Source organism: Pongo pygmaeus, chromosome 22 (genome assembly GCF_028885625.2).
Source record: "Pongo pygmaeus isolate AG05252 chromosome 22, NHGRI_mPonPyg2-v2.0_pri, whole genome shotgun sequence".
Lineage (NCBI taxonomy): Eukaryota > Metazoa > Chordata > Mammalia > Primates > Hominidae > Pongo > Pongo pygmaeus.
The window spans coordinates 41731322-41756211 of record NC_072395.2 but is presented as its reverse complement, the minus strand read 5'-3'; the positions used below and the strand labels follow the sequence as shown (position 1 = coordinate 41756211).

General features: G+C 37.6%; 1 protein-coding gene across 2 annotated transcripts in view; it reads left to right on the top strand.

Annotated features, from left to right (window-relative positions):
- Positions 1-24890, top strand: part of LTN1 (listerin E3 ubiquitin protein ligase 1) — a 64509-nt gene that overhangs the window by 1482 nt on the left and 38137 nt on the right. Inside the window, exons 2-10 of one of the 2 annotated variants that reach the window (XM_054468957.2) lie at positions 4640-4843; positions 5336-5434; positions 6647-6877; positions 9208-9260; positions 10271-10451; positions 19769-19942; positions 20471-20661; positions 21616-21751; positions 24031-24840. In XM_054468957.2, the coding sequence (XP_054324932.2) occupies positions 4640-4843; positions 5336-5434; positions 6647-6877; positions 9208-9260; positions 10271-10451; positions 19769-19942; positions 20471-20661; positions 21616-21751; positions 24031-24840 (2079 nt within the window). Of the gene's footprint in view, positions 1-4639; positions 4844-5335; positions 5435-6646; positions 6878-9207; positions 9261-10270; positions 10452-19768; positions 19943-20470; positions 20662-21615; positions 21752-24030; positions 24841-24890 lie in introns of those variants that run through there. The other variant, XM_063659827.1, reaches the window with a different exon arrangement.

The window sequence follows — 24890 nt, the reverse complement described above, 5'->3', positions numbered from 1 at the left end:
AACTGTATGAGAGTTAGTTGCAGAAGTTGGGACTCTTAACTCCTAAATACATCAGCATGTATAATTACAATACATCCTAAATACATTAGCCGTTCATTACAATGCCATTTTCTAGCCTGCAGCAATTATAATAATGGTTATAGCATGCAGAAACTTTGACTTTTGTGTAATACTGTAATCCAGGATACAGCCTTGTATTTAGACTTCTGTAGTTATCCCAATAATGTTCTTTTTTTCTTTTTCTTTTTTTTTTTTTTTTTTGTAAGACAGGGTCGCTCTGTCTCCAAACCTGGAGTGTAGTGGTATAATCATGGCCCACTGCAGTGTCAACCTCTTGGGCTCAAGCAGTCAGTCCTCCCACCTCAGCCTCCTTAGTAGCTAGGACTCCTGGCTAATCTTTTTTTTTTTTTTCGGGGACAGAGTCTCGCTCTGTTATCCAGGCTGGCGTGCAGAGGTGTGAACTTGGCTCACTGCAATCTCTGCCTCTCGGGTTCAAGTGATCCTCCCAGCTCAGCCTTTCCAGTAGCTAGGACTACAGGTACAGGCCATCACGGCTAGCTGATTTTTGTAGGGACAGAGTTTTGCCATGTTGCCCAGGCTGGGACTTTTTTAAAAAGATAAACTGTTTTAACATTTGAGATTCAGTCAAGGATCACTCATTCCATTTAGTTGCCATTTGGGTTTCTTTGATCTAGACAGTTTCTCAGTACTGTTTAAGCGGGGAGAGGAGTGTCTTTTTTTAACAAAATTTGGAGGAGCCTGGGCCATTTGTTTGATTAATTCAGATTCATCTAGTTGTTTCCTTATGATTAGATTCAGGCTAAACAATTTTGAGAAGGAATTCTTCATAGATGATGAGTCTTTCTCAGTGCATCACACCAGGGGCACTTTGCACCTGTTTGTCCCCTTATTGGTGGTATTTGTTTAATTACTTGGTTAAGGTGTTGTCCATTATAAAGTTATATTTTTCCATTGGCCAATAACAAATAATATGTTAGTTTGAAACTGTGAATGTCCTGCTCTTCCACAAACTTTCACCTAATGGTTTGAGCACCCTTTGATTCTTGCTGGAATCAGTTATTACTATGGTGATTTAAAAACTTATGCTTAATCATGAAAACAACCGAAGTAATGAATTAATTACTCATATCTCATTTTAAATGCGGTGAAACTGAGGTTTAGAGAAATTAACTTGCCTAAGCTCCTGTAGCCAGGAAGTTGTGGAGTTGGGATTTTAACTTTAATGTGGCAAAGTCTTCAATAGAAGACTTTGATACTGGATGTCAGGTATTCAGAGATAATAGATGTCTGCTGTTCTTGAACTGTTAGTTTGATGACATAAACACATATGTAAGCAAATGTTATATTAAAGAATTATGATGCAGGTATTAGAAGAAAGAATGTGGGAGAATGGAAGAGAATGGAGGAAGGCAAGTGTTGCAAACATGAGTTTGAAAGATGAGTAGGAGTTTGTCAGGCAGTGAAAAGAAAGGAAGCGTTTTCAGGTAGAGAGAAAAGGTTGTATAAAGATCAAATTGTGAAAGGCCATCACATAGATAACTTTTTTTTTTTTTTTTTTTTTGAGACGGAGTCTCGGGTCACCGCAACCTCCACCTCCCAGGTTCAAGCAGTTTTGTTGCCTCAGCCTCTGGAGTAGCTGGGATTACAGACGTGCGCCATCACACCCGGCTAATTTTTTGTATTTTTAGTAGAGACAGGGTTTTGCCATGTTGGCCAGGCTGGTCTCAAACTCCTGGCCTGAAGTGATCTGCCCAAAGATACGCTCAGCCTCCTAAAGTGCTGGGATTACAGGTGTGAGCCACCATGCCCTGCCTCAGAGAACTTCGAATTTGGTTTGGTACTAGGGCATGAATGATGGCAAGGTAATTTGGAGAAGGGAGAAGGAAGGGGCAAGGGAAGGAAAGAGTGGCAGGAGATAAGACTGGGAAAAGTTGAGGTTAGATGGTGAAAGGTCTTGTAAGTCTTCCTTGGTTTGGTCTTTGTAGACTCAGGATTTGCCACCACAAATAACTCTAGAAGCTTGGCATGAAAGAGTGTAGACAGAAGTAGGCATAGTACAAAAAAGAAAAGTGCCATAAATAGAATTGTTTCTTAATTTTTATTGAACTATGGGTATAGCACTTAACATACAAAGATCATAAGAGTAACTATATTTTAAATTTAAAGTAGACATTCAAAAAAGATGGTGCATTTAAAAGTAACTTGTTACTTTTAAATTGGAGACGGGAAATTTGATACCTTCTCTTTTGCCCCTAGTTAGCAGTCCTAATTCTGTTATTTCAGCCTCAACTCCTTTAGATTTTAGCAATAATTAGTTTTTTATTCTGTTTCATAATAAAACCATTTACACATGAGATTGTAGAAGATTCTGATATCCTAAAGTCATCATATTTAGTTTTTAGAATTGTAATGCACTAACTACTTCCTTTGTGGTTCTTTATTCATGTACCAATATTGAGAAAGGGGAATTGAATAATTAATATTAATTCATTTTAAGAAACTTAAAAAATAGAGAACAGCTGCTTTGCCTATGGAGTAGCCATTCTTTTATTCTTTTCTTTTTTTTTTTTTTGAAATGGAGTTTCGCTCTTTTTGCCCAGGCTGGAGTGCAATGGCGCGATCTCGACTCACTGCAACCTCTGCCTCCTGGGTTCAAGCAATTCTCCTGCCTCAGACTCCCAAGTAGCTGGGATTAAAGGCATGTGCCACCATGCCTGGCTAATTTTGTATTTTTAGTAGAGATGGGGTTTCACCATATTGGCCAGGCTGGTCTTGAACTCCTGACCTCAGGTAATCTCCCTCCTCAGCCTCCCAAAGTGCTCGGATTACAGACATGAACTACCGCGCCTGACCTATTTTCTTAATAAACTTAATTTCACTTAAAAAAAAAAATAGAGAACCTTTTTTGGAATTAGTCTTAAATGCTACAGGGTGAAAAAAAAAATGTATTGCAGGCCATCATTTTCTTTCCTGTTCACTCAATTCAGTTTAGGAAGTAGGCCAGATTATTCCTTGTCAGATGAATTTTCCAAACACACTTTTGCTAGGTATTAGCAATTTTTTTTTTTTTTTTTTTTTTTTGAGACAGAGCCTCACTCTGTTGCCCTGGGTGGAGTGCAGTGGCACGATCTTGGCTCACTGCAACCTCAGCCTCCCAGGTTCAAGCAATTCTCATGACTCAGCCTCCTGAGTAGGTGGGATTACAGGCACATGCCACCACGCCTGGCTAATTTTTGTGTTTTTAGTAGAGACAGCGTTTTGCCATGTTGCCCAGGCTGGTTTCGAACTCCAGGGCTGAAGTGATCCACCTGCCTTGACCTCCCAAAGTGTTGGGATTATAGGCATGAGCCACCTTGCCTGGCTGGTATGAGCAATTTGTTTTTTTTGTTTGTTTTTTTTTTTTTTGAGATAGAGTCTCGCCCTGTCACCCAGGCTGCCAGGCTGGAGTGCAATGGTGCAATCTTGGCTCATTGCAACCTCCGCCTTCTGGTTCAAGCGATTCTCTTGCCTCAGCCTCCCCAGTAGCTGGGATTACAGGCGTGCGCCACCACGCCCAGTTAATTTTTTGTATCTTTGGTAGAGATGGGGTTTCACCATGTTGGCCAGGCTGGTCTCGAACTCCTGACCTTGTGATCTGCCCGCCTTGGCCTCCCAAAGTGCTGGGATTACAGGTGTGAGCCACTGTGCCCAGCTGGTATGAGCAATTTGAATCACACATTTGAATAACTGTTGGCAAACATCTTTATAGAGAAATAAGAAATAGATGAGTTTAGATGGCTTGTGATGTCAGCTTGGTGGTCAAACTGAAGCATTTTCTGTTTAGATAACAGTAAGTTAATTTCTTTTAGCAGTTCAAATATTTTCTTTCTCTGTATCAACTAACCTCCTTTTAGTAGAAGACTACTATATTGTGTATCAGTCAAATAAACCACTAACTATGATTCAAAACAAAGGAGTCTATATTATAGATTGACTGTTGTATTGATTTTTATGGCTATAATAATGTAATTTTAGCCCAAAGACGTTAGGCTAGGTTTTGGAGTATGTGGAAATGAGTGTATCCACCCTCAAGGAACTCCCAGTCTAGAGGCAGCTATCATTAGACCTGGGCCATTGTGATTGTTTAATAAATATTTGTTCATTTAATGGGTGAATGAAGGGATGGGTTCTATTTATGAGTTAATTTTACATCGTTACATAGTATACATATGTGTATACATACTATTTATATGAAAGTTGGAAATGAAAAATTCATAAAACAGCATTTATGAAAATTTTACCATGTGATACATTCTGATTTTAAAAATTTTAATCAATTTCTTTAAAATTCTGTCATGGTCCATTATATTGATATCATGAGCCACTAATGGATTGTATCCACGGTTTACAAAACATTCTAATGTTTAGGAAACAGAATAATTTCTAGGATCAGTATTGATGGATTCTTGGCAACAAAACCATTAATCTTTGGGGAACCTTGCAATAGATGAAATTTTAGGCTAGGAAAAAAGAAAATAAAATAAAAGCTCATTCTGACCATGGGAATAGCCAAGGAATTACAAAGTTAAGTTTTGAACCCTTTCTGGACTCTGACTTTTTTTCTCCGTAATTTTATCAGCCTTCAAACAGTGGCCGAGCCGCAGAACTCCTTGCCAAAGAACAGGGAACAGTGCCTGGATTTATTGGTTTTGGAACATCTCAGAGTGACCTAGGCTATGTTCCTGCTATTCAAGGAGCTGAAGAAATTGACAGTCTTGTAGATTCTGATTTCCGAATGGTGCTGCGGAAACTTTCAAAGAAAGATGTCACCACAAAATTAAAAGCAAGTTTTCTTGTTTTCATAAAAATTATCAAGAAAATCCCTTTGTTAAAATAAAATGTTATTAGCATGTTTTATGTAAAGAAAAATGAACAATTTATTGCTAAGTTCTTTTATAATTGTACTTTTTTCTGACACAGAGTCTTAAACTTAGTTGATATTTATTTTCTAGGTTGTAAATTAGTTTGTTACACTGAACTTTTTTAAACTGCTTTGGAATTTTGGCTGTATAGTTTTTCCCATTAGGGAATGTAACTTTGACCTTGTAACTGTAAATGAGGTTTTTTTGTTTGTAGATGTTTTATTTTTTAAAAAACAACTGAAGAGTTTCTACCATAGTAGCCTGTGAAAGAGCTCTTCAAACTAGTCTCATATGGCATAAACAGAAATAGTGTATTCTCCTATTACATAAAATAGACAAAGCTTCCAGAACAGAATAATCAATAGCCAGTATTATGGTTGTTAATCCTAATGATGTTAATAACTTACTTTTAGGCTATGCAGGAATTTGGAACCATGTGTACAGAGAGAGACACAGAAACTGTGAAAGGAGTTCTTCCATATTGGCCTAGAATTTTTTGCAAAATTTCACTTGTAAGTATTAAAACTTTGCTAGTTTATTTCTGTTGTATATTTTTTGCTTGGAGTCATGGAGACTCTCAAATTTATAATGTTGATTTTTGGTGAGGGTTATTAAATGTTATGTCAGCATTGTTATGCAGATTGAATTGTTTACACTTGAGAAGAGCGTGGAAATAAAAAAAAGAGATTGAGGCCTGGTATGGTGGCTCATGCCTGTAATCCCAGCACTTTGGGAGGCTGAGGTGGGCAAGATCACTTGAGATCAGGAGTTCGAGACCAGCCTGGCCAACATGGTGAAACCCTGTCTCTACTAAAAGTACAAAAATTAGCCAGGTGTGTTGATGGATGCCTGTAATCCCAGCTACTTGGGAGGCTGAGGCAAGAGAATCGCTTGAACCTGGGGGGCGGAGATTGCAGTGAGCCAAGATTGCACCACTGCACTCCAGCCTGGACAATAGAGCAAGACAATGTCTTTAAAAAAAAAAAAAAAGGGATTGGATTGTGTTGGGTTATGAAGAATATTTAGGAAGTCTGTTTTCAGAAATTAGGTTGTTACTAGAGAATTACCCAGGTGCTTTCCAGTTTTAATAAATTTTGACAATGATTTTATTCCCTGTATATTTGCTGCAGAAGAATGAGAGTGAGTTGCTTAATTATTGAAGACCCAGCTTTTTTTTTTTTTTAATTGAGATGGAGTCTCATTCTGTCACCCAGGCTGGAGTGCAGTGGCGCAATCTCTGTTCACTGCAGCTTCGTCTCCTAGGTTCAAGTGATTCTCCTGCCTCAGCCTCCTGAATAGCTGGGATTACAGGTGTATGCCACCATGCCCTGCTAATTTTTTGAATTTTTAGTAGAGACAGGGTTTCACCATGTTGGCCAGGCTGGTCTTGAACTCCTGACCGCAAATAATCTGCCTGCCTCGGCCACCAAAAGTACTGGGATTATAGGCGTGAGCCACCAGGCTCGGCCTCAAGGCCCAACTTCGAATCTGTCTTGAATACAATCCTATCTCACTGGGAGAAGGGGAGAAAGAAAAATTAATAAATTATTTTACATAGTTTCTGATTTAAAAACCTCCAAATTACTGATTTTAAAAAAATGATTTCAGTTTAGCTTAATACATAGGTGAATTCTTGGTAATGGGTCATTATAGCATATCCAGAAATGTCTGTGATTGTTTTTATGGGCTAGAGCTATTTTAAATCACATTTATATTTTTAATAGGATCATGACCGTCGGGTCCGAGAAGCCACACAACAAGCTTTTGAAAAACTTATCCTTAAAGTAAAGAAACAGTTGGCTCCCTACTTAAAAAGTTTAATGGGATATTGGCTAATGGCTCAGTGTGATACTTACACACCAGCTGCATTTGCAGCAAAAGATGCATTTGAAGCGGCTTTTCCTCCAAGCAAGCAACCTGAAGCCATAGCATTTTGTAAGGATGAAATTACAAGTGTAAGTTCTGGAATCATTCTGAATCTATTTTTTTTTTTTTAAGTATTTAAGGGTTATAAGCATAATGACAGCTCTTTTACTTGGGATTGTAGGGGAATGAGTAAGTATAGTATTTCCAACTGAAGGTTGCCTTTTTAAAATTCTGTTTAGTAAAATAACCATTTTGGATCTTTAACAAAATTAACATTTTGGATTGGATCTTTCTACAGTATTTACATTTTCCATTTTAATTTTGAAGTCTTAATTTATTATATTTTTAAAAAGTAGACATGTTTTATATAATCTAAACAAGTAATACATCTAAAAAAAATCTAAAATTATTTTCTCTCATGTTTCCATATCTATATATATATACAGATCTAACTTAGTGTCTTTTTCTTTTTATTGGCTCTCTGGTATTACTATACATGGATGTACTATAGTTTATTTAACTCTTTTTAGATTAATATACATTTGGATTTTTTTCCAATTTTTATCATAACAAATGCTATTTCAGTAAACATTCTTGAGTAGATCTCTTCATACCCTTGTGGGAGTGATACTTACTAGAACTTCTAGTAAGCATATGTTGGGCCAAAGAATAAGAACATTAAAAATTTTTATAGATAGTGATAACTGGCCCTTCAAAAGGCCAAACAAATTTATACTCCCATTTTCAGATAAAGTTTCTCCACACTGGGCCAACACTTTTGCCATAACTTTCTCATAAAAAGTTACCAGCCATACCTATTTGTGGCTTTCAGTGTGTCTGTTTCTAGTAGTGTCTCATTTCTTCCCCCTTCATTTGCTATTCCCAATATATGGACTAGAAAAACCAGACAACAGAGTTGTTAGAATTATATTGAGAAATAAAAGTAGATGAAGTATAAGTGAGGAGGGAATTGATAATTTTTTGAAAAATCTATGCTTGCATTTATTCCCTTATTTAGTACTCCTATGTTTCCACAACACCCTGTGTATAACCCTACTTAAACATTTCCATCTGACCCTCTCTCCCTGCTTTGCTTCCTCCTTTCAATTAGCCATCCTTCCTGTGGCTCTCCATTACACTTTAAGTTCAAATTTCTTGTCTTGACATACAAGGCTCTGCATGATCTGGTCCCTGCTTACCTATCTAATCTCTTCACCCAGCACTCCCCGACACATTACTTGATTCTAGTACCCCATTTGGGTTCTTCCATTCTTCATTTCTCAGGTGTACCAAGCGTGTTTTTCTAGAGAGAGTGTTTGTAGCTTTAATCATATGCTCAAATGGAGTTTTCTAACCCATCTGTAACATAAGAATCATTGGTTGATTTAAAATGCCAAGTTATAAATGTTACAAGAGTGAAGTGTCATGAGTTTGGACACTAAGAGCTTTAGGAAATGGATTTTGAGACAACTAATTTGGCTCTTCATAGGCTTTAAAAAAATAAATTTGTTCTTGGCTTTGTCATGGATGGATAACTAATCATTGAACATGTGGATTATTTCTTCCATTTTATTTTCCTTTTAGTTGGCTATGTTACAGTTCATTACAGCTATTGGCATTGAACTGTCTCTAGTTCCAAACCCATGTATTAGAGAGGAGTTAGGCAAATGAAAATCAAAATGTCACCATTATGATAGTATATCATACTGTCTATAAGACATGGGCTCTGGGTCACACCATTGGTTCTAGACCCACTCTGCCATCAGCTAGCAACTAGGTATGTGACCTTGGGCAAGTTTCTGTGCCTTCATTTCGTATCTATAAAGCAGGAATTAACTTGTACTTCATGGAGTTTTGAGGATTAATTTAGTTAATGCCTAAAATGTGCTCAAAGCAATACCTGGCACATGCAAAAGCTCAATAAGTGTTAGTTATTTTTATTTCTGATAAAGCAGTTACTGGAACAGTGGACTCCCTTGCACTGCACCCCAGGAGGAAACAGACTTCCCCATATTTGAAAACCTCATACCTTCCTCTGTGATGGAGCAGAGCACAATGTATGGTGTTCTTTGTGGGCAAGCAGGCTTACAGAAAGAGGGGAGAGGAAAGCAGAGCCTAATTTCTCTCCCAGATTCACATTCACTTCATTGCTGTGTGCAAGAGAAATGGAGGAACAAGTGGTCAGGAGTATTTATAGGTGCGTGGGGAAGAAGTATCTAAAGCAGCTAACCTTGGGAATTGATAGGAAAAGGAAAATTGGTAAAATTCAAACCTTTCAGTTTTGCTATTTGATTCTGCTCTTAGGTAAGATGAGGTTTATGGGGATTTTTAAAAATGGATTTTATTTAACTAGGCTCTGTCTGTTCACCATTGACAGTTCAGTAAAACCAAAGGCTTTGGTATTTTCCCCCCTTTGTAGGTGCTGCAGGATCATCTTATAAAAGAAACACCTGATACACTCAGTGACCCACAGTAAGTTGTATTGTTTCATTGTAACTCATGTTAAGGATTTGTTTCACTCATAAGTAATCAGATGATTTCAATGTGACGTTTTGTTTTTTTTTTGAGACAGAGTCTCACTCTGTCACCCAGGCTGGATTGCAGTGGCGCAGTCTCAGCTCACTGCAACCTCCAGCTTCTGGGTTCAAGTGATTCTCATGCCTAAGCCTCTCAAGTAGCTGGGATTACAGGCATGCACCACTACACTTGGCTAATTTTTTTGTATTTTTTATAGAGACGGGGTTTCACCATGTTGGTCAGGCTAGTCTCGAACTCGTGACCTCAGGTTATCCACCCGCCTCAGCCTCCCAAAGTGTTGGCATTCCAAGCATGAGCCACTGGGCCTGGCCCAGTGTGACATTTTTAAAAAGAAGGAATAATATATGTAGAGATGAAAATAACATAATGCTATATGTGAGATGCCGTATTAAGTGCTTTTACTTGCAAGTTGTCCTGCTATTTAACTTGAATTACCTGGGAGCTACGCATTTGGTTGTATTAGAAAGAGATGTTTTTATATGTTTCCTGCTTTACTTTTTGACAGTTGTAGGAGGAAGTAGTTTAAGGTCTGGTTGAACATAGTTGAAGAATATAAATAGTTCTGTTGAAAGAGTAATAAAGTATTTTGTTTACTTCTATATTCTAATTAAAATTTTAAGAGTCCTTGAGGGAAAATAGTCTTAGATGGCTTGATATCCATTCCCTGGGATCACCCTTGTACATGCTACTGAGAGCGGTATACTTTCTCACTTATTGCAAGCCTTGGCTTTTCATCTACTTTCACCTTGCATTAGTAGTAAAGTATGTGATTAAATTTCTTTGTATGTTTACATTTTGAGGGGCGTTGGCACAGGGGAAATAGAAGATAGAAATAAAGCAACTTTGGTAGATATTTAATGATAAAACGTTTTAAATAGAACCACCAGATATATAGTTGGGCTAATTCTAAATTTTTTAATATATTTATTTTGTTTTATATCAAGAACTGTTCCAGAGGAAGAAAGAGAAGCTAAATTCTACCGGGTTGTAACTTGTTCCTTATTGGCATTAAAGAAATTGCTTTGCCTTTTACCTGATAATGAGCTTTATTCTCTGGAGGAGAAATTTAAGTCTCTTTTATCACAGAATAAGTTTTGGAAGTATGGAAAACACAGTGTACCTCAGGTATATTAATCTTTTTTATCTTAAGACATTTCTCTGATTCCTTACCCCCATCTTCTTAGTTTATGTTTTATGTGTATTGTTTATACTTAGAACTCTGCAAGCACATCTCAGTGGTAGGCTATTCATTTACTGAATTACCTCTCTTACTAGAATGTTACTCTGTTTTTACTTTTTTATTTAGTTTGGGCCTCAGATTTAGAATTATCAGTATGAATTACCATACTCCTTTGTTCATAGCACCTTAAAATTGGTGTGTGCAAGTCTCTTTTCATTTAATTAATTTATTTTTTCCCTTTTGTCTATCTCTCCATTCTCTACTTTCACTGGCTGACTGGTCTGCTATGTTTAATATATGTGCTTTTGTTTGTGCAGTTGATTATCATCATTCTTAGTAGCTACTTTCTATAAACTCATCATGAATACTGACTTAGTGAATGCTGAGGCATTGCCCTTACGGGAAATACAGGGTTAGGTTCTTGTGAGCTTCTATTCACAGCATTTTTGTCAGTTGATAACTGACATGACCAGTACATAACCTTGTTTTATGTGTGTTTCTGTTTAAAGACACCTTTTTTCATAGCTATTGTTGATTCATTAGCATTAAACTCACGGCCAACAGCACTAAAACTCATGCCTGGATAAAGCCTATCTAACTCATATTTTCTTTGTAAGGCACATCATAGCGTTCTTGTGCTTAGACACAATAGACAGCACTTCAGTGCTGCTGCTTGGAGGCCATTTAAAACATGAAATCACCAATCAAAAGCACAAAAATTTGAAAAAATACTGTGAAAAGGACACTTGTTTACAGTATGAGAGCTGAAATAAGGGAATGTTGCCTTGTTCAACCTCAGCTGGGAATGTGCACGTGGGTGACTCAGATATTTTGCCATTCTATGCATGTCCACAAATGACTGCAAGACACTGCAAGTTTTTTGTTTATTTTTCCAGATGGAGTTTCGCTCTTGTCACCCAGGCTGGAGTGCAATGGTGCGATCTAGGCTCACTGCAACCTCAGCTTCCTGGGTTTGAGTGATTCTTCTGCCTCAGCCTTCCAAGTAGCTGGGATTACAGGTGCCCGCCACCATGCCTGGCTAATTTTTTAATATTTTTAGTAGAGACAGGGTTTCACCATGTTGGCCAGGCTGGTCTCAAACTCCTGACCTCAGATGATCCACCCACCTCGGCCTCCCAAAGTGCTGGGATTACAGGTGTGAGCCACCGCACCCGGCCTAAGACACTGCAAGTTTTGTTTTTGGGGTTACAGATAAATTTTAGCAAGTAGGTGAACTGGCAAACATGGGATTTGTGAGGATTGACTGTATTTTTGAAAAATGTGCTTTTGTATGTGCTTGAGTTTTTAATTCACATAAATGATACTGTTATATTTTATTCCATTTATTACTTTTTCTTTATTGCTTTTTCAAAAAAGATCCCTCATGTTCCTGTATGTACATCTGACCCATGACTTCTACCTGCCTTGTAGTATTCAGAAGTTTGCATGTACCTGTTCATTTAACCTGCCCATTCCTCCAGTGATAGATCCTGATTGCCTCCAACTCCTTGCCTTCACAAGTAATGCAGCAATGAACATCTTCATTCATGTGTCCTTGGATCTTAAGAAATTATCTGAATTGCTGAGTCAGTGAAGTGTGTGCATACCTAATTTCCTAAAATAGTGCCAGATTGCTCTCCTGAATGGCTGCATTACTCTAGACTCAACCATCAATACATGATGACTCCTATACTGCATAACCTTATATTCTAGCCATCACTAGGCAGCATTCAGCTGCTACCACATAATCTTATATTCTAGCCTTCAGTAGGCAACATTCAGCTACTTAGTTTTTCATCAGCCTAATAGGAATTCAGGTGATATCTCTCTTTAATTGGAATTACTTTCCTTATTGGTGATTTTGCATCTCTTCAAGAATTTTTAGCGTTTTTGTTTTTGTGTTTCTTGTTCATTTTTCCTTTTTTGGAGTTCTCTTTTTCTTTTTATGCAGGAGTCCCTTTTATAATTTAAATATTAGTCTTTTTGTCTTTTTAAAAAATTCTAATCTCATGACAGATTATCTTTTGTCATTTTTAGGCAATGCAAAAAAGCTCCCATTCTGTCACCTCTCCCATGTGTCTTATGTCAGAAAGAAATCTTAATTTTCATGTGATCAAAGTCACTGATTTTTGCCTTATGAAGGCTATTCCCACCTTTAAGTCATAAAGATATTCTTATATTTTGAATTTTTTAGCTTTGTAGTTGTAGGCTTTATATGCAGTTTTAACTTTCATATAAAATCTTTACTTCATCAATAATCTACCTTTTCATTTGGTGTTAAGTATAGATCTGGTTACATTTTTCTTCATATATGGTGAGTCAGTTTTCCTAACATTACCTAGTAAACTGTTTATTTTTTTTCCCTGTTGATCTGTGGTCATGCCATTACAAGACATTAAGTTCTTATATATTGCTGGGCACAGTGGCTTATGCCAGTAATCCCAGAACTTTGGGAGGCCAAGGCAGGTGGGTCACTTGAGCCCATGAGTTCCAAACCAGCCTGGACAACATGGCAAGACCCTGTCTCTACAAAAAAATAATTAAAAAATTAGTTGAGTGTGGTGGCACACCCCTATTGTCCCAGCTACTTGGAGACTGAGGTAGGAGGATCGCTTGATCCCAGGAAGTCAAGGCTGCAGCGAGCCATGATTGTGCCACTGCACTCCAGCCTGGGGGAAGAGCAGGAACCTATTTAAAAAAAAAAAAATCATACATTCAGAAATTTGCCCTAAATTATGTTCTGATGCATTGGTCTCTGTTTCTTGTTATACCAGTGCCACTGTCAGTATGACATTATGATATGTCTTTTTTTTTTTTGAGACAGAGTCTTACTCTGTCACCTAGGCTGAAGTGCAGTGGCACGATCTCAGCTCACTGCAACCTCTACCTCCCAGGTTCAAGCAATTCTCCTGCCTCAGCCTCCCGAGTAGCTGGCATTACAGGTGCCCGCCACCACACCTGGCTAATTTTTGTATTTTTTAGTAGAGACGGGGTTTTGTCATGTTGGCCAGGCTGTTTTCTTGAGACAGAATTTCACTTGGTCACTCGGACTGGAATATAGTGGCACAATCTCAACTCACTGCAACCTCCGCCTCCCGGGTTCAAGCTGTTCTCCTGCCTCAACCTCCTGCGTAGCTGGGATTAGAGGCGCCTGTCACCATGCCCAGATAATTTATGTATTTTTACTAGAAACAGAGTTTCACCATGTTGGGCAGGCTGGTCTCGAACTCCTGACCTCAGGTGATCTGCCCGCCTCAACCTCCCATTTGGGATTACAGGCATGAGCCACTGTGCCTGGCCTTATGATATGTCCTAATACCTGCTCAGGTTAGTCACATTTTTTGGGTTGTATTTTTTTTTTTTTTTTTTTGAGATGGAGTCTCACTCTGTTGCCCAGGCTGGAATGCAGCAGCACGATCTCAGCTCACTGCAACCTCCACCTCCTGGGTTCAAGTGAGTCTCCTGCCTCAGCCTCTCGAGTAGCTGGGATTACAGGTGCCTGCCACCACGTCCAGCTAATTTTTGTATTTTTAGTAGAGACAGGGTTTTGGCGTGTTGGCCAGACTGGTCTCGACCTCCTGACCTCAGGTGATCCACCTGCCTCGGCCTCCCAAAGTGCTGGGATTACATGCATGAACCACTGCGCCTGGCCAGAACTTTATTCTTTCATAAAAATTTCAGTAAATTTGGGCTGAGCGTGGTGGCTCATGCTTGTAATTCCAGACCTTTGGGAGGCCAAGGTGGGAGGATGACTTGAGGCCAGGAGTTTGAGACCAGCCTGCGTGACATAGTTAGACCCCATCTAAAAAATGTAAAAAAATTAGCTGGACACAGTGGGGAGTGCTAGTAGTCCTAAGTACTTGGGAAGTTGTGGTGGGAGGGTCACTTGGGTCTGGGAGATTGAGGCTGCAGTGAGCTTTGATTGCACTGCCACTGCACTCCAGCCTAGGCAAACAGAGTGAGATCCTGCCGCAAGAAAACAAATTCCAGTACATTTATTGAATTTCTCAAAAAAGTCTAACTAGAATTTTAATTGGGGTTGTACTCAATTTATAGACCAATATGGAGAAACTTGCTTTCTTTATGTTGTTGAGTCTTCCTATCCATGAACTTCTCATCTCTTTCAATTTTGTTTTTGTGTTTTTTTTTTTTTTGAGACAGAGTCTCACTTTGTTACCCACGCTGGAGTGCCATGGTGTGATCTTGGCTCACTGCAACCTCTGCCTCTTGGGTTCAAGTGATTTTCCTGCCTCAGCCTCCGAAGTAGCTGGAATTACAAGTGTGTGCCACCATGCCCAGCTAATTTTTGTATTTTTAATAGAGACAGGGTCTCACTGTGTTGGCCAAGCTGGTCTTGAACTCCTGACCTCAAATGATCCACCAGGCTTGGCCTCCCAAAGTGCTGGGAATACAGGTGTGAGCCACCATGCCCGGCCTCTCTCAATTTATTTGGGTACTTTAAAATATCCTACAACAATTCTAAAAAAATCAACTTTATTGAAGTATAATTTGCACACAGTCCTATAAAATGCAGCCATTTTTACAGTTTAAGTTTTGACAGATGTATACACCTGTCTACATGTATATATACCCATATAACCACTACAATAAAGAAATATAACTTTTTTACCCAAAATGCGTTCCTTTTGTCCTTCCAAGTCATCCTCTGCCTTTATCCCAGGCAGTCATTGATTTGCCTCCCATCGCTACAGATTAGGTTCGTCTTTTCTATGCTTTCATATAAATGGAACTAGACATTACTCTCTATCTAGCTTCTTTTGCTTAGTGTAATGTTTTAAGATTCATTCATGTTGTTGCATATATCAGCAGTCCATTTTATTGTTTAGTTTCATATAGTTTTCGTGTGAACATATGTTTTTATCTTTCTTGAGTAAGGAGAGGAATTGATATGTCATATGGTAAGTACACATTTATAGGAAGCTACCAAGATGTTTTCTAAAGTTGTAGTACTCCTACCAGCAATGTGTGAGATTTTTGCTCCATATCCTCATGTTTCATATTGTCAGCCATTTTAATTTAGGTCATTCTCCTGGGTGTGAGATCAGGGATTGCAATAGCGCGTGTGTCAAATCTGGCATATCTGTTTTTGTTTTTTTCATCCGCATGAACACGAGGGAAACATCTATTTTTGTAAATAGTTTTATGTATTATCCATGACTACTTTACTTCTACAAAGCAGAGCTAAGTAGTTGCAACAGAGACGACATGGCCTGCAAACCCTAATATATTTACTCTGTATTTCTTTATGGAAAATGTTTACTGGCCTCTGGAATAGAGGTTTCTCATTGTGGTTTTAATTTGCACTTCCCTGATGACTAATGATGTTGAATATCTTTTAATATGTTTATGGGCCATTTGTATATCTTCTTTTTGGAGGTGTCTCTTGTAATCTTTTGCTTATTTTTTATTTCATATATTTTTTATTCCTAGAACTTCCACTTGGTTTTTTATATTTTCTGTTTCTTAGATGAAATTGTCTATTTTTTCCCCATTCATCCTCATTGTATTTTCCTTTACCTTATTGAGTATAGTTTTAATAGCTTTTTAAAATGCATGTCTGATAACATCTGGGTCATCTTGGGGTTGACATCAGTTAACTGTCTTATCCCTTATGATGAGACCACATTTTTGTGGCTCTTGGTATGTTGAGTAATTTAAGATTGTATACTGGACATTGTGAATGTTATGTTTTGGAGACTGGATTATTTTATATTCATCCAAATGGTATTTTTTTTTTGTTAGCAGGCAGTTAACTTGATTAGACCCATACCAAACCATTATGCCTGTGGTGGGAAATGGCTTAGCTCTCAGTTCATTTCTTGTTTTAGCTTTAAGCTGCTTCTAGTTTACTTGAGGCCAGGGGTTCAAGACCAGCCTGCGCAACATAGTTAGACTCATATCTCTAAAAAAAATTTAAAAATTAGCTGGGCGTGGTGGAGTGCACATGCATGGTTCAGAGATAAGCTGTAGATTTAGGCTGTTAAAATACAGAATATAGGGGTTCCTTTCTGTGGCCGTCTCCTTTCTAGAGTCCCCCATCACTCTCCTGCATCATCCCGCATTATCCTGGCCTTCTTTCCTGGTTCTTCTAGTTCCTCTGGCCAGAAAGATGTCAGTCTTTCTACTGAAGTTGTAGCTGGTCCTCTGCCTTTGTGATGGCGAGCACAGCCACGTTTGGGCAAAGCTGCAAAAATTGGGATCTCAATCTACATGGATCACTTACTCCCAGTATGATTCTCTTCTAAAATGCATCTGTATTTCAGTCTCCAGTGTCCTCAGGTAGTTGTTTTTTGTGTGGGTTTTACCCACAGAGCCTCCTTTTAGGAGGATTGATATATTGGGCTCTCACTCATCCATACTTTTTGGTCCATTTTAAAATTGCAGTTTGGTTATTTTTGAGTTGCAAGTGTGCTGTATTTATCCTGAGTAGAAGTATGTGTCAGATAAAAGTATGATGAATGATTTCTTCCAGTATGTGGCTTGCCTTTTAATTTCATTAGTGTTTTTGAAGAGTAGATGTTTTAATTTTGATGAAGCTTAATTGATCATTTTTCTTTTATGGTTGTGCTTTTGATGTCTTATTTTTTATTTTTATTATTTGAATGGCCAGTTAATAGATTGATGTCTTATCTAAGAAATCTTTGCCTAAGTTTGCAAAGATTTTCTATATTTTATTTTAGAAGTTTTATAGGTTAGCTCCATGTAGTGGATTTAGAGGTTTTTTTTGCATATAAACTGAAGGTGAGAGTCAAAATTAATTTTTTGGTTATGTAGTATTCAGTTGCTAAAAGACTATCCCATCCTTACTCTGGCATCTTTGTCACAATTCACTTGACTGTATATGTACAACTTTAATTTTAGACTCTGTTCTGTCCATTGATCTGTATGTCTATCCTTACACCCAATACCATGCGCTTGATTATGAATGTTTTATATTGTGTTGAAAACTTCCAACTTTGTTCTTTTTCGAAATTCTTTTGGTTATCTTAGGTCTTTTGCATTCTAGAATAATGTTTTACAATCTGCTCAGTCCTTATGGTTTTTGTTTCTTTCATGAATGAATGCTTGATTTCTAAGCAAAGCAGAATTTTCTTGATTTTTCTGATGTTTTATGATCAAAGTTTCTCAGTATAGCTAGAAGTTTGCTGTCTTTATAAATGTCATGTCTTTTAAAATACTTTGCTAACTTGATTTGGTAATATTTTATATAAAATATACATAAAATATTTTGTGGGGTTAGATATGTATGTATTTTTAAATCTCACAAAATATTATACTCTCAATCTTTGTTTAGATTTGCCTATATATTTGCCCTCATTCTTTTTTTTTGAGACAGTGTCTTGCTTTGTCACCCAGGCTGGAGTGCAGTGGTTCAATCTGGGCTCATTGCAACCTCCGCCTTCCAGATTCAAGTGATTTTTGTGCCTCAGCCGCCCAAATCCTGGGATTACAAGCATGTGCCACCATGCCTGGCTAATTTTTGTATTTTTAGTAGAGATGGGGTTTTGCTATGTTGGCCAGCCCGGTCTTGAACTCCTGGCCTTAAGTGATCTGCCCGCCTCAGCCTCCCAAAGTTCTGGGATTACAGATGTGAGCCACCGTGCCCAGCCTTCATCCTCATTCTTGAAAGAGATATTTGCTGAGTATCGGATTGTATGTTGGTAGTTATTTTTGTGTTGAAGATACTATTCCATGTCTTCTGATTAAATTATTGCTGTCAAAATTAACTATCAGTCTTACTGTCCTTCTTTTGAAGGTAGTTTATCTTTCTCCTTGGGCTACTTTTAAGATCTTCTCCTTGTGTTTTCCCAGTTGCATAATGTGTCTTTGTGTGGATTTCCTTTATGTATCCTGCTTGGGATTTGTTGGGCTTTTTGAATCTTTGACTTGGTGTATTTCATTGGCTCTGTAAAATTCTCGGCTATTATCTCTAGGTATTTCCTTCCTCATTCTTCTCTTGTTTTGGGATTCTGATTAAATAGATATTAAACCTCACTGTATCCTCTATGTCTGTTACGTTTTCTTTGTTGTTTTTCGTCTTTTTGTCTCTCCATGATGCTTTGCGGATAATTTCTTTTGCTCGGTCTTCTAGTTCACTGATTCTCTCTTATTTGTATCTAACCTCCAGCTGTCTTAGTCCATTCAGGCTACTTTAACAAAATGCCATCAGCCTTCCATATTTGCAGATTCTGCATATGTGGATTCAATCAACTGTAGATGAGGAACCCGTGGATATGGAGGGCCGACTGTATTATGCCATTTTATGTCAGGGACATTTTATGTAATTCCTGAGAATTTGGTATATGTGTGGGAGTGGGAGGGTGGGATGTCCTTGATCCAATCCCCTGCAGGTACCAAGGGATAAACTGTACCTTAGATGGAGTAATTTGTAAATAATAAAAATTTATTTCTCACGGTTCTATAGGCTGGAAATTTCAAGATCAAGGTGCCAGCAGATTCAGTGTCTGGTGAGGGTTGCTTTCTCTGTTTCAAAGGTGGCTCTTTTTTGCTGTGTCCTCACATGGCAGAAGGAGTAAATGTGGTCTCTCATACCCTTTTGTAAGGGCCCTCTGATCCTATTCATGAGGGTAGTGCTCTCAAGACCTAATCATCTCCTAGAGTCCTCGATTCTTAATACTATCACAGTGGTGATTAAGTTTCAACATATTAATTTTGGAGGGAGACATTCAGACCATTGCACTGTTCTTAAACTATGAGTTGAGCTTTAAATTTTAATTATTTTTAGTTTAGTAATTGTGCTTGATATTCTTCAGATCTGCTCTGCTTTTTCCAGGATCCTTTTTCCTACAAGTTTTTTAAAACTTTTGTTCCTTTAAATATAATAAGCATTGTATTATAGAATTTGTGACTGATCATTCTAAGATTTAAAGTCTCAGATCTTTTATTTCTCCTGATTATTGCTCATGGTGTCATATTTTCTGTTTGTTTGGCTATAATGGAGGCCCCAAATGAAGGCTTCTGCTACTAAAGAGGATTTGTGTTTGCTTCAGTCAAAGAAAGAGAAAGTTGAATTAATTCTTTCAGCCTTCACTTTTGCCTTGGTAATTCCTTATGCCTTTTCAGCCATTTCATACTCTTTAAGATTTTAAAAAGTATTTTTTCTAGCTATTTTAGTTTTCTTAGTGGGAGGGTTAGTGTGAATAATCTACTATTACCATAAATTAAAAATCTTATCAAGTTTTACTAGGTTTTAATTTAATTCAGCTTTGCATTCTTTTAGATTCGCTCAGCTTATTTTGAGTTAGTTTCTGCATTGTGCCAGCGCATTCCACAGTTGATGAAAGAGGAAGCATCCAAAGTGAGCCCATCAGTTCTACTTAGCATTGATGACAGTGACCCAATTGTCTGCCCAGCTCTCTGGGAAGCTGTACTCTATACACTTACAACTATTGAGGTATGTAAGAGAGGCACATTTAGTACACTGAGGAATGAACCTATGAGATAAGAATATCCAAAACTTACTGGGAAAATGCTTTCTTGGAAATAAAATAATCTAAACTTGGCATGAATCTGAAAGTGACTAAAATGGCATAGAGTTTTTATTTTATTTTGTTGTGCCAGTATTAATTATTCTTTAAACCTTATGTGGCCTAGTGCAGTCATCATATCTGAATTTTATATTTAAGATGAAATATAATTAAGATTGAAATATAATTGTCTCTTTTAGAAAGCAGCTTTTATAGAAATAGAAGTTAAATAATTATTTCTAATCAATACTGTCTTGTAAGCATGTCGAATATATGATCATTATATGTAATACATTTATAATTTCAGTTTTAGTTTTTAATGGTGGTGAAAGATTTTAGCTTTTTTTAGGTAAAATACTTGGTTTTTCTTTTTGAGAGCCTATATGTTTTCTCTTTTAATTGAGAAAAGTATGTTTATGATCACTAATTACTACTATAATCTTTTGTTTGGTTAGGACTGTTGGCTTCATGTAAATGCAAAAAAGAGTGTGTTTCCCAAGCTCTCAACTGTGATTCGTGAAGGTGGTCGGGGTCTAGCTACTGTCATATATCCTTACCTTCTGCCATTCATCAGCAAGCTCCCTCAGTCCATCACAAATCCAAAGTTGCATTTCTTCAAAAATTTCCTCACGTCTCTAGTTGCTGGGTAAGTAATTGAAATTTTTGATTTTTAAAACAAAACAGGTTTTCTTGTTTTTGTACTCATTTTCTTTCTTACTTAAATTTCTCCAAGTTGTTTTACTATTCATTAAATACTTTTAAAGTTTTCAGAGAATTACAATTGGTATTTTTTTCTTGAGTACATTCAAGACTTTAGTGGTAGCACACAGCAGGAAGTTAGATAAATAAGGTAAAGCTCCTAGTTGGAAATAGGTCAACTAGGCTATTTTTCAAATTGGCCATTTTTTTAACAGCAGAATGCGCTAACCAATTGCACCACAGACACATGTAGCCATTTTTTATTTTTTATGTTGATAAATACAAATGTCTAAATGCAGAAAATTAGCCAGTGAAATTTTGAAAACATCCACAATTTTAACTACTATAGATGTTTAAATTCACACTTAAAAAAACTGTTTCAGTACATTTGTTGAACTTAGAAGATACATCATTTTATTAATGATTACAAATTTTTTTTACTACACCATTATTTTTATTTGGTTAATAAGTTATCTCGAATTTGCAGGTGGATTGGTCCATGACTAGAAAATTAATATCTCGGCTAGGCGTGGTGCTTCACAGCTGTAATCCTAGCACAGGCCAAAGTGGGAGGATTGCTTGAGGCCAGGAGTTCAAGACCAGCCTGGTCAAGATAATAAGACCCTATTTCTAAAAAAAAAAAAAAAAAAGAAGAAGAAGAAAAAGGAAATATTCTCTTATTTTTATACTGATACATTTTTTGAAAAACTTCTTCAAATTTTTTAAGTTCATATTCTCATTGGGCTATATGTATTTTTGTTGGTATTTAATTTGTAGTTTAAGAAACTGCTTTAAAAATGTTTCTTCTGTCATGATGCCTTTTTGAGGTCTTTATTTTGATAATTCTGAGTTCTTATTTCTTCTTCATGAAAGAGTAATCCAGTTATTAATTATTTCTTAGGCTGTCAACAGAGAGAACTAAAACCAGCTCTTCAGAGTCCTCGGCAGTAATATCTGCTTTTTTTGAATGCTTACGTTTTATAATGCAGCAAAACTTAGGTGAGGAAGAGATTGAACAGATGCTCATCAATGATCAGGTATCTATAATGTAAAAGTCGTCAGTGTCTTTGCATACTGATTATATAGGATCAAGTTCATTGTGTCTTATTGCCATTTTCAGTAATAAGCCTTCCTTGTAAACATTTTATTTTTATAATTTACTAATTGAGTAATGTGTATTTCTGACCAGATAAGTAAAAATTCTGTACTCTCAGTTGCTAGCATGGTATGATACCTAAGAGACTAATCAATGTCTGGATGCAAAAATCCCTTTTTTTTTTTGAGACAAAGTTTTGCTCTTTGTTGCCCAGGCTGGAGTATAATGACGCGATCTCGGCTCACTGCAACCTCTGCCTCCCGGGTTCAAGCTATTCTCCTTCCTCAGCCTCCCAAGTAGCTGGGATTACAGGCACCCGCCACCACCCCCAGCTAATTTTTGTATTTTTAGTAGAAACGGCGTTTCACCATGTTGGCCAGGCTGGTCGAGAACTCCTGACCTCAGGTGATCTACCCGCCTCGGCTTCACAAAGTGCTGGGATTACAGGCGTGAGCCACCGCGCCCGGCCTGTAAAAACCCTGTTTTAGAAAGATATAATGCAGGTTGGGCGTTGTGGCTCACGCCTGTAATCCCAGCACTTTGGGAGGCCGAGGTGGGTGGATCACATGAGGTTGGGGGTTCAAGACCAGCCTGACCAACATGGAGAAACCCCATCTCTACTAAAAATACAAAATTAGCCAGGTGTGGTGGTGCATGCCTGTAATCCCAGCTACTCAGGAGGCTGGAGAATTGCTTGAACCTGGGAGATGGAGGTTGCAGTGAGCTGAAATTGTGCCGTTGCACTCCAGCCTGGTCAACAAGAGCGAAACTCCATCTCAGGAAAAAAAAAAAAAAAAAAAAGATGTAATGCAAAGCAGAATTTTGAAGTTGCTATTTATGGTCTTTTGTAGTAAGTTTAAATAAATCATGAAGCAATCATCTTGTTAATTCTAAAATACTCAAATTATGCTTTGTGAAAATTTGGCTTGGCTTTTAGAACCAGAGATGAGAGAAGGTTATGGAATATGGTTCTTTACAGTAGGAAATTAGTGAGATTATAGAAGCCCAGATCTTAGGATGTCTCTACCCTTATTTTTGTAATTTAGGAAATAGGATTCCGCACTCTGTGAGTCCTAGGTATCTTTCATATTGACTGATAATCTCATATCTTAGATTTGCCTGTGGTTAAGGCAGAAAAGCAAAACACTTAAATCCAGAAGATGCAAAGAAAACTAGATTGTTAATGACCAAGAATCCCAGTCAGTTTTATCATGAAAAAGGAATAATTGAGGTGAAATCATTAAGCTCTTGTATGATATGAAAGGGATCTTTAGGTTAACTTTTTCAGAGTTCTAGGGGAAAATTTATGTTTTTCAGTTATTAAATATGAAATTTTATAGTGTTTTACAAATACTTTGTTTAAATTTTATTTCTCTTGAAAATTGAACTTTTATATTTTTTACCTTCTGTGAGTGGAAAAAACAGTTTTTCCTCTACTCTCACATCATAGTAATCAACACAGAAGACTTCTGTGACCAAATATGTGGAGATTTCTCCCCACCCAGCAAGCAGTCAGTTTTGCAGCAGATACCAGCTATGTGTCCTCCAATTCAATTCAGATCTCACTGGCTTAGGACTCAGTCCCACAAGACCGCTCCCCACTTCTGATGCCAATCGCAAGCCCCAGGCTGTTTTACCTGGGCTTCGGACCAACCAGCTGTACATCTAAATCAGGGATCCCATGACCCCCTCCTGGGGTTTGCTTAATTTGCTAGACTGGCTCACAGAACTCAGAGAAACAATTTACCAGTTTATTATAAATGATATTACAAAGGATACAAATGAAGAAATGCACAGGGTGAGATACGGGAAGGGGTGAAGAACTTCCACGCCCTCCCTGGGTGCGCTACCCTCCAGGAACCTCCACATGTTCAGCTATCTGAAAGCTCCCTGAATGCTGTCTTTCTTGCATTTTTGTGGAGGCTTCATTACTAGGCATGAATGATTAAGTAATTGCCACTGGTGATCAGCTTAACCTTTAGCTGCCTTTCTATCCCTGGAGGTTGGGGAGGTATTGAAAGTTCTAGCCCTTTAATCCTGACTTGGTCTTTCTGGTGATCAGCCCCCATCCTGCTATATAGGTGCTGCCAGCCATCAGTCAGCCCATTAGCTTACAAAATGATATCACTTTGGAGATTCCAAGGATTTTAGAGTTGTGTGCCAGGAGATGGGGGTTGAAGACCAAATATATATTTTATGATATTCTACCTTTTCTTTCAGTTGATCCCTTTTATTGATGCAGTTCTCAAAGACCCAGGGTTGCAACATGGGCAGCTATTTCACCATTTAGCAGAAACTCTAAGTTCCTGGGAAGCCAAAGCAGACATGGAAAAAGATGAAAAAACAGCTCACAACTTGGAGAATGTACTGATACATTTCTGGGAAAGACTGTCAGATATCTGTGTCGCGAAAATCAATGAGCCAGAAGCAGATGTTGAGTCCGTTTTGGGTGTATCTAACCTATTACAGGTGCTTCAGAAGCCAAAGAGCTCATTGAAATCAAATAAAAAAAAAAATGGTAAGGTTAGATTTGCTGATGAGATACTTGAAAGCAATAAAGAGAATGAAAAATGTGTATCTTCAAAAGGAGAGAACATTGAAGGCTGGGAATTAACAACTGAACCTTCTCTCACTCATAATTCTGCAGGCCTTTTGTCTCCTCTAAGGAAAAAACCTTTGGAAGACTTAGTCTGTAAACTCGCAGATATAAGTATTAATTATGTCAATGAACGAAAGTCAGAGCAACATCTAAAGTTTCTTTCTACTCTGCTTGACTCCTTTTCTTCAAGCCGAGTATTTAAAATGCTACTTGGTGATGAAAAACAGAGTATTGTCCAAGCCAAACCTCTTGAAATAGCCAAGCTTGCACAAAAAAATCCTGCGGTGCAGTTTTTATACCAGAAACTGATAGGTTGGCTAAATGAAGATCAAAGGAAGGATTTTGGTTTCCTAGTGGACATTTTGTACAGTGCTCTCCAGTGCTGTGACAATGATATGGAAAGAAAAAAAGTCTTGGATGATCTAACCAAGGTATTCCTGTTGTATATCTTTTCAAACTATTTTAATAATAGATGAGTAGA